The following is a 16555-nucleotide window of genomic DNA, read 5'->3' as shown; positions in this document are numbered from 1 at the left end:
CTTTAATATCGGCCGAAGCCCCTCGATTAGATATTGATTTACCAATGGTTGGGGTAGCCCTCCCAGCTGCATCGGACCCAGTCCTCCCCAGCGCGCGATGGCCTTTTCCAACCTTTCTCGGTACTCTCCAATTGGTTCTCCTGGTTTTTGTTTTATGGCCCCGATTTTTCCCCAATCCGGACCCCCTGCTGGCAACAGCGCATGTTCGATGGCACCCAGCAGCCGGACCTTCAGTGCGTCCCATTGCGCTGGTGTTATCTGGCCCGCTCCTGCTGCCCTTGGATCGTCGTGCGGCCAGTGTGCTCTTAGTCTAGCCCTTTCCCATACTTTGGGTGGGAGCACGGATACTCCCATATGAGTTATGTCTCGATAGTCACACTCGCCAGCTATAACCCAATTCGACATGGTTGGCACTATCTGTCGTGGATCCTCAATAAGCAAATGTTGAATCCTTTCCCGCATTACCGTTAAAGAGGATTCTTTCCATGGTACCCTTTCTCGAACCCCATGACCTGCTGCGTCAACTCCGATAACTTGTAGGGGGCACAATGTTTTCCTTCCCTCTATTTCCTGACATTCCAATGGGGTAGTTTGTGAGGTCTCTTTCCCATTACAGCCTACCAGTGAGGGGTATAACCCATCCAGTCCTATCGGTGGCGGGAACCCTGCGATGTCGGTCCCGTCATCTATTCCGTTAGCCCCGAGTTGTGCAAACGGTCTTCCCTGGCTCGGGTGGTTCTGGGGTATCTGGGGCGCGATGGTAGCGGGGTTATAGGGAGGTGGTGGCGGGAGCGCAGAAAGGATAGGTGGTGCCTGAAACCCCGGGACAGGGCTTAGGTCTGGGGCTGGGGAGGGTAGATTGGTCACTACTTCCCCTACCGCGGGGTCTGGGTTTTCAACGAGTGACATCAGTCGCGCGTTGGCCTGCCTCTCTATTTCTTTAAGCGCTTCATCCTGCACTTTATTCGCCTGTTTCCTCAGACCCTTGAGTTTTGTTACCTCACCGGCCAAGCTGGCCTGTTTTGACTTTGCGTGTCGCTTCATTGCTTCTTCCTTCCACCAACCAAAGACTTTCCAATAGTCAGGCGGGAAGTGTTTCGTGGCCTGTTCTAACTTTTCTAATGCCTCATACAACGCGTCCAATTTTTCCAGCGCAAAAGACCCTCCTTCGGGCCACGGTTCACCTAAATCCTTCGTCAGCGCAACCCATGACTTCCCTGGTCTCGCAGCATCATAGCCATACCTCCGAAACATGAAAAATGCTGGGGTATTTCTAAGCGGTTCACCTGCCTTTACAATCTTATTACCCATCCTGTTCCCCATCCTAGGAAAATTTAGTTTACCGACGTAGCCTTGTACCCGTGAGGATCGCCCGCCTCGCGGTACAGCCGTCTACCTAACTCTGAGAGGCTCGCAGCCTTGTACCCGTGAGGATCGCCCGCCTCGCGGTACAGCCGCGCTACCTACTCTCCTGAGAGGATCGCCCGCCTACTCAGCCGTCTATCCTACCCTTACTGTGCTTTCCTGGCGTCCTACGCCCTTATAATACTTCTAACCTTACTTATAATTCCAACGTCTCCCGGGTAGGCCTCGGATCGGGACGCCGCCCTTATCCTTGCCCTCACAACCCAGAGATCTATTACTCCTTATCCACAGGCGCCCAACGTGGGGCACTTTCCCTTACGTAACGTTACCCTAACGAGTCCATAAACAGTCAGTTGCTCCGGGACCCAAGCGGTCCGTATTTAAATTTAGGTTCGAGGATCAGGTTTGAGCAGGGAACGGAACAAACGGCATCCGAGCAAGAGAGTGGGTTGCAATTTGGACTGACCCCCAGGCTACAAAGGAAAAACAAAAGAAAACCACAGCTCACCTGACCCGGATCAATTGCCAGCTGGTCTCACCACTCACTTGCCTGGGACCGCGTCCCGGACTGCACAGACTGATCCCACCGCTGCCACCACTTGTCGGATTGAGACTTGGAACTTGGGACTCAGAAGACTCAGAGAAAAGGAGCAACGGATATATTTATTAGAACTCGATTACACAAGCTTGCGGGAGCAGGGTGTCGCAGGAAGGCTCACACAAAATGACCAACACTACAGCAAGATGCTCTGAAATAATTCGATTTAAACTTGCTTTATATAAGGAATATCGGGTGTGGTTTTAGCTCACAAGATACAGAGACAGAATGGGCTCATTGGCCCTCCCACCATAGTCCCATCCTGTTGTTCAGTTAGTTAGAGGAAGCTCATCAAGGCCACTCATAGTTTAACTCAGATAAGGAGATGGTCAGCCATATGTGGCAACATGTTTACAACTTTCTGTATAGAAACCTTGGTTGGGAAAGTACAAAAGGAGGGGACACTCGTAAATGTGTCAGCCCACAGGATATTGGCAAAGTCTAGAGGGAGGCTGAGAGATAACAGCTGCCACCAAGGCCAGGGAAGGGGAACAAGAGATTGTGTGTGCCCACACAGGCCAAGAGCTCACAAGCACAGAACTCCTTATTAGGATATTACACATCCTCAATGCACAAGAAAGGACTAAGTATTATAAAAGAGTACAGCAATCAGTCAAAACAAAACATATAATTGGTTATACTTGGTAATTGGTAAGGCAGCAAGGATATACAAAGGGGGAGGGGCATTACAGCTCCCTATATATATATATATATATATATATATATATATATATATATATATATATATATATATATATATTGTTGAGGATTTGGGAACTGTGTGTGTAATTTGCTGTAAATATTCCTTGTAAATACCTCCAAGTGTAAAGGTCAAAGGTCGTCCTTAGTTAAGCCATCGCACACACGTAGCCAATCATAAGTTTCCCCACAGTAGTTATGTCCTTAGTAAATGTCAGTATAAGGCTCTGTGGTCCACTAATTCATTGCGTTGCATTAATTAAATAAGATAGATCCCCTTTCCATTGCTAGCCTTCATTGCCAACTGCATTGGTCGGTTTTCTGCATTCGCCCGCCATTACGCACGTGGTCAAGCCTCTGGGAAGAAGGTGGGAGGAGTCAGCCAAGCGCCAGGAATAAGGCGTGGCCCTGCCAGCGCCTCATCGAGGGGCGGGATCGGTTAGCCCTCGCGACCAATCGAGGCCGAGGCGAGCTCACCGATGGGCGTTCCTAAGAGGCCGGCGGCTTGATCGCGACGCGCCTGATAAAAAGGGGGTGCGGAAGGACTGCGGGGAGAGATGAGAGGGATGCGTCAGATGCGGCAGAGACGGCAGCTTGAACCATCGCAGCCTGAACCATCGCAGCTTGAACCACCGCAGCTTTGAGCTTTAACGGCGGCTGCTCACCTCGATCACACACGAACCGGACCCGCAACCTTCCCGCCCCGGGATCCCACCTTCTCATCCGTCCAGCCATCCACCTCCTGCCCATTCGTTCCTGCCATCATCCCCCGTGTAAGTCTGATTGTCATCCGTCTTTTATGTTGTCCTGGGGTCTAAGTAAGATTGTATAGAATAAGCTAGTATTTGCACTGTCTTCCTCTTCTTCTTCTTCCAGTTACTTTCGTTATCTTTCCTTCTCCTTGGTTCTTTTTTTGATTGTGTACAATATTAATAATTGGTAATAAATCCGTTCTTCCTACCTTGTCTTCTTCTTCACATTCGGTCGCTTTAGAGGTTTCCAAATTGAGTGTACGTGGCGCGATTCGGCCAACGAATATGAATCGGGTTTCGCCCCTTCGATAAACGGCTCACGCCGCAGTTCGCTTCGCTCGGCGCAACCAGTCCATTACGCTGCGGCCGTGAGCGAGTGGGTGTTTCCTTGCGTACCGGGAGGCGCTGGTATTTAGGTCATAGGACGGTTGGGCCTAATACCCTACCCAGCGCTGACCGGGCGTGACGTCATACCCCCGGGATCACGTCGGTCAGTCATAGACGAGGGGATTAATCCCCCCTCGATAAGGGGGAAAGAGGCCGACGTTGGGTTCCGTAACAATTGGTGCCAGGAGTGGGATTCGGACCTGAAGTGCGTTTAACGCACTCAAATTACGAGTGGCCAAAATTTTAGTTTATATCCAAATTTGAAATCGCGCCATGGATGATCAAGGCGGCCGGATGCCGGTGGGGGAATTAGAAGAGGGGTTAGAAGCGACCCAGGACCCCAGCGAAATGTACATGGAGGAGAGGGAGGAGGAGAACAATGAAGATGTGGTTGCGGGGGTATCGGGTGCACAAGATGGCGCCCTCGCGCACGTGGTTGTAGAGGCACAAAATGGCGGCTCGCACGTGGTTGCGGCAGCTGAGCCCGCGCCACCAATGAATTTGGACCTGTTTATGAAACGGATGATAGCCTTTATGGTAAAGACAGACGATAATTTCAAAGGGATGGAAAGCAGAATGAGGGACGAAGCGAGGGGTACCAGTCAGCAGCTGGGGGGCCAAATGGGAGCAATGAGGGATGAAGCAAAGGGGTACCAGTGAACGGCTAGACAATAAATTTGAGGGTTTAGACAGTAAATTTGGGGGATTGGAAAGCCATATCGGGGGGCTCGTAGGTAAATTGGGGGGCCAACTAGAGGACATGGGTAATCAAATTTGGGAAATGAAGGAGGGGTTAACGGGGTTGGAAAATAGAATGGCTGCCCAGGAGAACCAGATGGAGGGGGTGAAGAATGGGTTAACGGGGTTAGAAAACACTATGGAAGGCAAATTGAGGGAAATAGGGGAGCAATCCGCCTGGGAAATTAAACAAATGGGAGATCAAATAGAGGAGGTGAAAATCGGGTTGGAAACTAAATTGGATGCCCAGAGGAATGATTTGGAGCAGATGAGGGCAGCCTCTACCAAGGAGATGGGAGAAATGGGGGAGGAGATCAGACAAGGTGTGGGCGAGGAGGTCTCGGGGGTACGCGAGGAGGTAAAGCGAGGTGAGGAACGTATGGAGAAAGAGGTGAGAAATAGGAAGGCTAGGTTACAGGGGGGCATAGAAGATCTAACGAGGGGAGTAGAACAGCTGACGGTGGGACAGAAGGAATTAGTGGAACAGGTGGAAAAGAACACTGCGGTAATCGGGGGGGTTAAAGGCGACTCAGTAGGAGATAAAAGAGGGACTTATAGCGACGAAGAGGGAATGTCAGATGGTACGTGAGGGGTTGACAAAGAGGTTGGACGAGGTAACGGAGGCAATGCAGACGAAAGAGCGGGAGGTAAGGACGCACATAGAAACGACAAAGGTGGCATGAGAGGAAGAACTTGAGGGGGCGCACCGAGAAATGAAAGAGGTGAAGCAAAAGTTAGAGGATGTGGCAGAGGGGGTGAGTGAAATTAAGAAGAGACGGAGGGAAACTAAGAGGGAGATAAAGGAGGAGGTGATGGAATATGTACAAGGTCTGTGCTCAAATCATGATGATGTGCTTACTAACCAAATAACGAGTTTGCAGGTGGCGGAGGAGGAGCGGAGACGAGGTGCCGAGGTGAGTGGCGATATACTCGGAAATGTATATGGTGTGAGGGGAGATTCAGTCGGCTTTGGTGTTGGTGTAGACCCGGGTGTTCGTGAGAGGCCGCTGGTAAAGTGTGCGACAGGTACAGAGTGTGAAGGAGGAGGTGTGCGAGGATGTCCGACTATGGGGTGTGTGAGGAAAAGGTGCGCGCCAAGGAGTGAGTGTGCTGTCGAGAGTGAGTTGGTCGTGGCGCGTGTGCGGGGGGGGGGGGGGGGGGCACATGGAAGCGCGTGATGGGGAGTGTTACAGGGGATGTAAGGGAAGAATGCACACCTGTAGTGAGTGTTACGGAGGGCGTAACGGGAGAGTGTGCACAAGAGGATGCGTGGAAAAGGTGTGTAACAGAGGAGTGCATGATTACAGAGCACTGTCAAGAGTAAGGGTGAATGCGCGACCGAGTGTGGTGGTGAGAGTAGTGAGAGTGACACGGAGCACGAGTTGGTTGTAGCAGGTGAGAGGGGATGTACACCTGGAATGGAAGGATGCACACCTGGAATGGTCGAGCGCGTGTGGGAATGCACGCTTGAGTTGGTAGTGGAGCACGTGATTGGGTGTGCGGAGGAGAGCACACCCGTGGTTGTCACAGAGGAGTGGGCGCGAAGAGGTGTGTTGGTGAGGTGTGCGAATGAAGAGTGTGTGCTAAGGTGTGCGGTGGTCAGGTGTGTGACAAAGTATGTGAGCGGAATGAGTGTACCTGGGTGTTGTGTAAAAGAAGGGGCAATGACGGAGAGCATGGAGACAGCTGTATGTGTGAGCAAGGAACGGAACGCGGGGTGTGAGCATGCAAGTGGAGCATCGACGTTAAACGGAGCAGCGTTTAGATCGACTTGTAGCCGAAGTGAACCCTCAGTTCGTGCAGGGGTTTGTGTGCCGCGGGAACCAGCGGGGATCGTAACCACGGCGGTTTCGAAAGAACCGCCGTACGCGATCCACGCCGGGCCTCGCTCCGAACGGTTGCGTCCGTGCTCCGCTAGACGGAGCGGGCGGCCCGGTCGGAAGGGTCATCACGGCGACCCCTTGTGGTTGAGGCGTTCCGGCAGGGCGAGATCGGGCCATCGGACGGCTCCGTGCCGAGATGGTGCGTGGAATCTCGGCCCGAATAAACCTCCTTCCCTGCACCGAATGCCGGACGGACCCAACCGCCGGCAACGAACCACCCGCAGTCATTGCTCGGCTTTGCGAAGCCGAGCTTTGGAAATGAATTGGCGCACCGAGAGACTCAAGTGAGTAGACGTGTGAGGGTGGTAACAGTAGCAAATTGGAAAAGCAAAATTTGTGATTGGCAAAAATTTGATTGGCAACTGATTGGTAGAATGATTGGCAAATTTTTGATTGACTGGAATTGGATGAGCAAAATTTGTAGTGAGAGATGCCCGATGTGGTGGGATGGCAACTCTGCCATCCCTCAACGGGGGCAAAGGAGCTATAGTTTTATGGGGTTTGGCAGTGTAAGCTCGCCGAGGGAGGGTTTGGATAATGTATAGGGACCTAGAGATTGACTATAGGTAACTGGAGATTTAAGTAGCGACATTGGACAGGTAGTCGGGGACACAGAGAGGGAAGTTGGATGATAATGACGAGGGAGCGCAATAATGTAAGGGGCGACGGGGAAGCGCGAGTTTTAGCATGGCACCAGGTAGATCAGATGATGCCGTGTGTTTGAGGATCGAAAGTATATTGAGCCATATACGAGTGAATAATTGCGATTGTGAATTGTATTGAGCGTGGAAGTGTATGGAGCAGTGCATGAGGATCAATTGTGGCTGTGCATTGTATTGAATGATTGAAGAAGCCTGGGAGGAAGGAGGGTGCAAGTGCCACCAGGTGTGTGATTGCACAGGTGTGCAAGTGAACAGGTGTATGAGTGAGTAATGGTGATTGAGTGTTGTGTTGGGCAAATGGTCCTGGAGGAAGGAGGGTGCAGGAGGCACCAGGTGTGATGGCACAGGTGTGCAAATACAGGTGTATGGAGAATGGTTGTATGGAAAACATGGAGTATGGAATATATGGAGTATGGAATGGATGGTATGGAGTGAGTATGGTGGAAACTGTGGAGTGGAGTGGATGGTGCGAAGGTGTGTGTGGGGAGGATAGACCCCATCACGAATACCCGGGGAGGGTAGTTTAAGAGTTAGGTCGAGGGAATAGGTAAATTGTGGTTGGATATTGGCATCTGTGGTGCGTTGTGGAAGAATGTTGTTTGGATGGGTGCATTAGTGACGTGGAAATGGCTGGGCGTGTGGCCTGTTAGTGTGTGTAGTTGAATGGGCACTCCGCCACTGTTAGGATGTCGGCCAGGTGAGGCCGCAGGTGGGCTCTGGGAGCCGGTAGAGTTGTTGTGGATGGGGCCCGAGGATCCGGAGGACGGACCCGGGTAGCCCAGTGCCAGAGAGGGCACCGAGTGGGGTAAGCACCAAGGAGGGCCTTCCCCAGTTAGATAGGTTAGGTTAAGGAGCAGGTAAGCTCGGAGGCAACTACAGTGGTGGAGATGTGCAGGTGGGTAGACCTGCTGGGAGAGCCACACGACCCAGTCCTGAAATTGTGCAAAGGCACAGGGAGTTGAATCGGGGCAGTGAGACCCCAAATTGATGAAGCACCACAGTTTGGTCAATGGGAATTTGGTTCTTAAAACCGCAATCGAGTAAGATTGCCAATGGATTGGCAGGGAAAGACCCCAGGTAGTGTAAAGTGTATTAAAGTCATTTTGAGGATAGTTAGGATTAAGAATCTCCTCGCACCATCTACATCCACTCACCTGAGGTGACAGAACTCCACACCATGCCATGTTGTTGTTTTTATTATTTTTGTGCAGATGTTTGGAATGTGAGATGCATCATGACGTGGGTGTGACATTGTGTTGTGTTCCATCTCTCCCTCCTTATGAAGATTGATGATGAATTGGTGATGGCAAATTTAGACAATGGGATTGTGATGACGAATTTGGTATAGGGGAAATATGGGGAAGACGTGACGGTAGTGACGAATTTGTAAATGTCGGTTTTTGTAAATACGGGGAGGGGCAAGGGGGGGTAGTGTAGGTCACATGTGGGGGGCGTACGGTAGGGATGAGCTTTCTCACTTCGCTCTCTGTGCGCACCTCGTCCGGCATTATCTTGTTTGATGTGTACCCTTGCGCCCTGACCCATTACTCACCTGTCTTCTGTTCCCCTGTCTCCCACCCGAGGACTGTGCTCTCTGGGCACTGAGAGGAGTGTGTGGGGGGTCGTGTCCGTGAGCCGAAACTCCCGCAACCAGCATGCTTGCATTGATGCACCACTTATGGACCGCCGTTCTGCGGCCAAGCACCACTTTATGGACCCCATGTTTTGGGGCCTGGCACCTCTGCTGGGGACCGGCCATGGTGGCCAGGTAATCTCACTTGCGGCCCAGGGTAAAGGTGGCACCTATGCCAAACAGGTGGACCAACCTGAGTTGGTCCCTGTGGCCCTAAATAAAAAGTGGACGCGTTGGTGCCCTTTTATTTCCAAATAGGCCGCAAGAAGAGAAAACATCAGGAAGAACATCGGCCCAGCAGAGAAGAAGAAGACCACCACCAGTTGTTTTTTTGTTGTTTCATTATTATGAACTGGTGACTGTTGCACCAAATGGTGCTTGATTGGTGCAGTTTTGGTGATTGGTGCTTTGTTATTGATTGGTGGTGGTGCATCGATGCAATGCATGCTGTCTCCTCCCTCCCAACAGGAATTTCTTTTTGTTTCCCTAAAAGAAAAATCACAGGTCCTGGGTTGCAGTTTTGTAAATAGTCAAAATAATGTCACTGTAAATAATGCTCCCCCACCGTTCATGTTTAGTTTGAAAATAATTCCGCAATTCGGTTAGCTGTGGGTGTGAAACTGTTAGGCAGGGTGCAACGCAATTAGTGGGACATATTTATTTGTGTTTTAAAATTGTCGCACTCAGGGTCAGGTTAATTGTAGAGGGTTACTACACCTGCGTGTCACACTGAAGTTAAAGTTTTGGGGCCGGGACGTCCCGTGAGGAAGGAGGGTGCAGTGTTGAGGATTTGGGAACTGTGTGTAATTTGCTGTAAATATTCCTTGTAAATACCTCCAAGTGTAAAGGTCAAAGGTCGTCCTTAGTTAAGACATCGCACACACATAGCCAATCATAAGTTTCCCTCAGTAGTTATGTCCTTAGTAAATGTCAGTATAAGGCTCTGTGGTCCACTAATTCATTGCGTTGCATCAATTAAATAGGATAGATCCCCTTTCAATTGCCAGCCTTCATTTCCAACTGCATTGGGCGATTTTCTGCATTCGCCCGCCATTACGCACGTGGTCAAGCCTCGGGGAAGAAGGTGGGAGGAGTCAGCCAAGCGCCAGGAACAAGGTGTGGCCCTGCCAGCGCCTCATCGAGGGGTGGGATCGGTGAGCCCTCGCGACCAATCGAGGCCGAGGCGAGCTCACCGATGGGCGTTCCTAAGAGGCTGGCGGCTTGATTGCGACACGCCTGATAAAAAGGGGGTGCAGAAGGACTGCGGGGAGAGATGAGAGGGATGCGGCAGAGACGGCAGCTTGAACCATCGCAGCTGGAACCACCGCAGCTTTGAGCTTTAACGGCGGCTGCTCACCTTGAGCACACACGAACCGGACCCGCATCCTTCCCGCCCCGGGATCCGACCTGCTCATCCGTCCAGCCATCCACCTCCTGCCATTCGTTCCTGCCATCATCCCCTGTGTAAGTCTGATTGTCGTCCATCTTTTATGTTGTCCTGGGGTCTAAGTAAGATTGTATAGAATAAGCTAGTATTTGCACTGTCTTCCTCTTCTTCTTCTTCTTCCAGTTACTTTCGTTATCTTTCCTTCTCCTTGGTTCTTTTTTTGATTGTGTACAATAATTAATAATTAGTAATAAATCCCTGTTCTTCCTACCTTGTCCTCTTCTTCACATTCGGTCGCTTTAGAGGTTTCCAAATTGAGTGTACGTGGCGCGATTCGGCCAACGAATATGAATCGGGTTTAGCCCCTTCGATAAACGGCTCACGCCGCAGTTCGCTTCGCTCGACGCAACCAGTCCATTACGCTGCGGCCGTGAGCGAGGGGGTGTTTCCTTGCGTACCGGGATGCGCTGGTATTTAGGTCATAGGACGGTTGGGCCTAATACCCTACCCAGCGCTGACCGGGCGTGACGTCATACCCCCGGGACCACGTCGGTCAGTCATAGACGAGGGGATTAATCCCCCCTCGATAAGGGGGAAAGAGGCCGACGTTGGGTTCCGTAACAATATATATATATATATATATATATATATATATATATATATATATATATATATATATATATATATATATATATATATATATATATATATATATATATATATATATACAGTCATGTGAAAAAGTAAGTACACCCCATGTAAAGTTTTGACTTCTTCAACATATTTCAACATACAGTTATTTGATCTTCATTTCAACAATATTGATAGATAAAGGTGATATAATATAACAAATATCATGAAACATTTACATTTTGTAGTCCATTATATAATTTAAATCAACATAAATGCAAATGTCGCATGTGGAAAAAGTAAGTACACCCCGACATTTATCACGACTTCAAATACCTAAAATTAGAATGAGGTGCACCAGCTCTGGTGCAAATGATTAGAACATCGTTAGAGAGGACCTTGGAGGAACCTGTCTTATTTAAACCTCAGACATTTAGTTTGGTTTGCTCTTTGTTGTTGAAGTGTGCGGCATCACCATGCCTCGATCAAAAGAGCTCTGAGGCCTTCAGAAAGAAGGTTATAGATGCCTACGAGTCTGGGAAGGGATTTAAGAAGATCTCCAAACAATTTAAAAGCAATCATTCCACTGTCCGGAAGATCATCTACAAGTGGAGAAGATTCCAAACATCTGCCAACTTGTTCAGGCCAGGCCGCCCAGCAAGTTCAGCCCGAGAGCAGACCGTAAGATGCTGAAAGAAGTCTCTAAGAACCCCAGAATATCATCACGGGACCGACAGGTAGCTCTTGCCACTGTTAATGTCAAAGTGCACGAATGTACCTTTAGAAAGAGGAGACTCAGAGGAGACAAATTTGATCTACATGGGAGGTGTGCCAGGAGGAAACCTTTGCTGTCCAGAAAGAACATCAGGGCATGACTAAAGTTTGCCAATGAACACCTAGGCAAAGACCAACACTTCTGGAACAATGCGCTCTGGACAGATGAGTCAAAGGTAGAGCTATTTGGCCACAGTACCAGAAGACATGTTTGGCGAAAACCAAAGAAAGCATTTGACCACAAGAACCTGATTCCAACTGTAAAGCATGGTGGTGGAAATATTATGGTTTGGGGCAGCTTTGCTGCATCAGGGCCTGGGCAGCTCACCATCATAGAATCCACTATGAATTCTTCATTGTACCAGAGGGTGCTTGAGGATAATGTGAGACCATCTGTCGCAAAGTTGAAGCTCAACCGAAGATGAACCTTGCAACATGATAATGACCCTAAACATACCAGTAAATCTGCCAAGGAAAAGCTGAAAAGAAAGAAATGGAGTCGTCTGGAATGGCCAAGTCAAAGCCCAGATCTAAATCCCATCGAGATGTTGTGGGGGGATTTGAAACGAGCTGTGCATGCAAGAAACCCCTCAAACATCGCACAGCTGAAAGAATTCTGCATGGAGGAGTGGGCAAAAATTTCTCCCAGTCGATGTCAGAGACTGGTAGACAGTTATAAGAAATGCCTACTTGAGGTTGTTTCTGCCAAAGGGTAAATACCACCTATTAGAGCCAAGTGTGTACTTACTTTTTCCACATGCGAAATTTGCATTTGTGTTTATTTAAATTATATAATGGACCGCAAAATGTAAATGTTTCATGATATTTGTGATATTATATCACCTTTATCTCTCAACATTGTTGAAATGAAGATCAAATAGCTATATGTTGAAATATGTTGAAAAAGTCAAAACTTAACATGGGGTGTACTTACTTTTTCACGTGACTGTATGTATGTATGTATGTATGTATATATATATATATATATATATATATATATATATATATATATATATATATATATATATATATATATATATATATATATATATATATATATATATATATATATATATATATATATATATATATAGATATATAGATATATAGATATATAGATATAGATATATATATATATATATATATATATATATATATATATATATATATATATATATATTGCCGAGTGGGCTGACGGTCATCTGCTCATCTCTTAAGCTTGTAGTTCAGACGATTGCTGATGTTTGGGACCGCTCTGGAAGCCCCCTTGATTCTTCGGGTAGACCCTGATACGAAGTCGAAACATCTAAGACTTGGCGATACTGCGGACCATCACGTAGAAGGGCTGTATCGGGTTTCAGAGCAATGAGTTGTTATTTTGAAACTTGTTCTTCTTCACTTTGTAATTGCGTTGGACTCTCCGCTAAACAAGGAGGCATGTTAGGATGTGAATGTGAATTAAAGTGTGTTTGTTGCAAAATGTAGAGGAGAGAGAGAAGGGAGAGAGAGTGAAAAATGCAAACTTGTGCTAACATACACTCGCAACATACATCGAGCCCCATGTCCATATCACTTACATGCTAAACACAATATGACGACCCCATGTCCATATCACTTACATGCTAAACACAACATGACGTCTCCATGTCCAAATCACTTACATGCTAAACACAATATGATGACCCCATGTCCATATCACTTACATGCTAAACACAATATGACGACCCCATGTGTTACGTGCTCCTCCCCGACCCCTTGGTCACGGTGTGCCTCCGAGCCCCGAGAGGAGTCACGGCAGAAAAATGTGTTATTCCGTATGTCAAAGATCAATGGTGAAGCCACACCAATTGTTACTCACAAACAAATATTGTATTAAGATCACACAAGAATAACAGTACAACAATAATAGTAATCAAAAGTACAATCAATATATCATCCGATGATGATACCATCAGTTTCGTAATATATAACTCACTGTGCTCCAGGTGAGTGAAACCAGAACATTCCCAATGTCTCTTTCCCGGCCTCAAACCCAAGTTGAATCCGGTTTCAAGCCGAAGTCGATTCGCTCCAGCGATCGCCAGAACGATGTCCAATCTAGACCAGAATCCAGTGCGGATGGCAAGTACAGTCACACAGCCCAAAGCTGCACAAAGGCGCCTTCAAGGCGACTGGGAAATCACACCCTCGGGTATGGACTTTCACGGCTCACAGTCGGCGAACCGCACATTAATCTTCAAAAGCCATGGTGCACACACACACACCAGATACTTCTGAAAGCGGTGAAAACAGCTGACGAAGCAAAGAAACCTTGCTCGACGCATGAAGCGCGCGAGTCAAAATGGCCGACGACCCGTTCTTGAGACGTAACGGCCCGACGATAATTCTCCTCGGAATCCACCGCCAAAAACCTGACACGCAGGTTGATCGGTCACAGCGATGACAACTCTGTCGCAGGGATCCCTTTCCCGGGAAACCCGAAACTTCGCTAGTGACTCCCGTTCGACAACGTTCGCTTCAGAACTCGGAGCAGCTCGGCTTTCTTGTCCGACTCACTCGCTCCGCCCTCTTTTTCTCCTCTGCCTCTTCGTCGCCGTCCGGTTCCTGTTTCATTTAAAACATTAGCTTTTAACTTTTGAAAATAGAAATATCTATTCCCTTTAAATGACAACAATAATAATACATGGAATCAGAAATGTTTACAGTGGATGAAAACCACCACAACGAAAATGACGAATCCGTAACACATGTCCATATCACTTACATGCTAAACACAATATGACGAACCCATGTCCATAATATCACCTACATGCTAAACACAATATGACGACCCTATGTCCATGATATCACTTACATGCTAAACACAATATGACTACCCCATGTCCATGATATCACTTACATGCTAAACACAATAGGATGACCCCATGTCCATATCACTTACATGCTAAACACAATCGGATGACCCCATGTCCATGATATCACTTACATGCTAAACACAATATGACGACCCTATGTCCATGATATCACTTACATGCTAAACACAATATGACGACCCCATGTCCATATCACTTACATGCTAAACACAATATGATGACGCCATGTCCATGATATCACCTGCAGGCTAAACACAATAGGATGACCCCATGTCCATGATATCACTTACATGCTAAACACAATATGATGACCCCATGTCCATATCACTTACATGCTAAACACAATAGGATGACCCCATGTCCATATCACTTACATGCTAAACACAATAGGATGACCCCATGTCCATGATGTCACTTACATGCTCAACACAATATGATGACCCCATGTCCATGGTATCACTTACATGCTAAACACAATAGGATGACCCCATGTCCATATCACTTACAAGCTAAACACAATAGGATGACCCCATGTCCATATCACCGACATGCTAAACACAATATTACTACCCCATGTGCATGATATCACCTACATGCTAAACACAATATGATGACCCCATGTCCATGATATCACCTACATGCTAAACACAATATGACGACCTCATGTCCATGATATCACTTGCATGCCAAACACAATATGATGACCCTATGTGCATGATATCACCTACATGCTAAACACAATATGACGACCCCATGTCCATGATATCACCTCCATGCTAAACACAATATTACTACCCCATGTGCATGATATCACCTACATGCTAAACACAATATGACGACCCGATGTCCATGATATCACCTCCATGCTAAACACAATATTACTACCCCATGTGCATGATATCACCTACATGCTAAACACAATATGACGACCCCATGTCCATGATATCACCTACATGCTAAACACAATATGACGACCACATGTGCATGATATCACCTACATGCTAAACACAATATGACGACCCCATGTCCATGACATCACCTACATGCTAAACACAATATGACGACCCCATGTCCATGATATCACCTCCATGCTAAACACAATATTACTACCCCATGTGCATGATATCACCTACATGCTAAACACAATATGACGACCCGATGTCCATGATATCACCTCCATGCTAAACACAATATTACTACCCCATGTGCATGATATCACCTACATGCTAAACACAATATGACGACCCCATGTCCATGATATCACCTCCATGCTAAACACAATATTACTACCCCATGTGCATGATATCACCTACATGCTAAACACAATATGACGACCCCATGTCCATGATATCACCTACATGCTAAACACAATATGACGACCACATGTGCATGATATCACCTACATGCTAAACACAATATGACGACCCCATGTGCATGATATCACCTGCATGCTAAACACAATATGATGACCCTATGTCCATGATAAAACTTAAATGCCAAACACAATATGACAATACTACTTAAAGTGTGCACGTCCGATTTTGAAGGTGCAGTTGGGGGCTTGGTTTTTTTTTTTTGTTTTTTTTTTGATGATTGATGGTGATTGAATTTGTAGTTTTGTGTGGCTCGGTTCGCTTTGCTCTTTTAGACCATCTTGACGCACTCCTACTCAAGAGTACTGCTGCGAATTCTGGAACAGGCAGTCGAAGCTCGAAAACGGTTCAGGGTCCTTGTGACGGAGTCCCAGCCAAATGGCTCAGGGTGAGATCATTGTTGATATTCTCCAAATCTGAGACCAAGGTCAAGGTCGGGGTTAAAGGTACAAAGGGGTAGGTGGCAAGTAAGGGACAATGACATAATCTCCCCATGGAGTGAATCGCTAATTGTAGCAAAATCAACATTTTCATAATTTAGAAAATGTAGAATAGTTATCGCTATGACAGGTTATTTCAAGGTGATTCATCAAAATGTTAACGATGTTATCATCCTCACCTGTGTGCGTCTGGTTATACTACATTCTCAATTGCCAGTAGAAACCATTGGTTTTTTTAGCAAGATGATTTTGTCCAAGCTACAGGCTTTGTTCCTTCTCTGTGGTGTTTTCTAATCGATGCTTTGAGATTTTGTTAATATTTGATTTTAATATTTAATACTTTTCAATTTTATTTAATATT

At 47.2% G+C, this 16555-nt stretch overlaps 1 protein-coding gene across 7 annotated transcripts in view; it reads left to right on the top strand.

Annotated features, from left to right (window-relative positions):
* The window catches only part of EIF2B1 (eukaryotic translation initiation factor 2B subunit alpha), a 129470-nt gene that overhangs the window by 54720 nt on the left and 58195 nt on the right, over positions 1-16555 (top strand). For 6 of the 7 annotated variants that reach the window (XM_078768293.1, XM_078768291.1, XM_068135108.2 and 3 more), the window contains one exon: positions 16030-16142. The exons of the other annotated variant lie outside the window; for it this stretch is intronic. In XM_078768293.1, the coding sequence (XP_078624419.1) occupies positions 16030-16142 (113 nt within the window). The remainder of the gene's footprint in view (positions 1-16029; positions 16143-16555) is intronic. 7 annotated transcript variants of the gene reach the window in all.

This window comes from Myxine glutinosa, chromosome 14 (assembly GCF_964187855.1).
Source record: "Myxine glutinosa chromosome 14, kmMyxGlut1.1, whole genome shotgun sequence".
Taxonomy (NCBI): domain Eukaryota; kingdom Metazoa; phylum Chordata; class Myxini; order Myxiniformes; family Myxinidae; genus Myxine; species Myxine glutinosa.
This window is presented reverse-complemented; position numbering and strand designations above follow the sequence as displayed.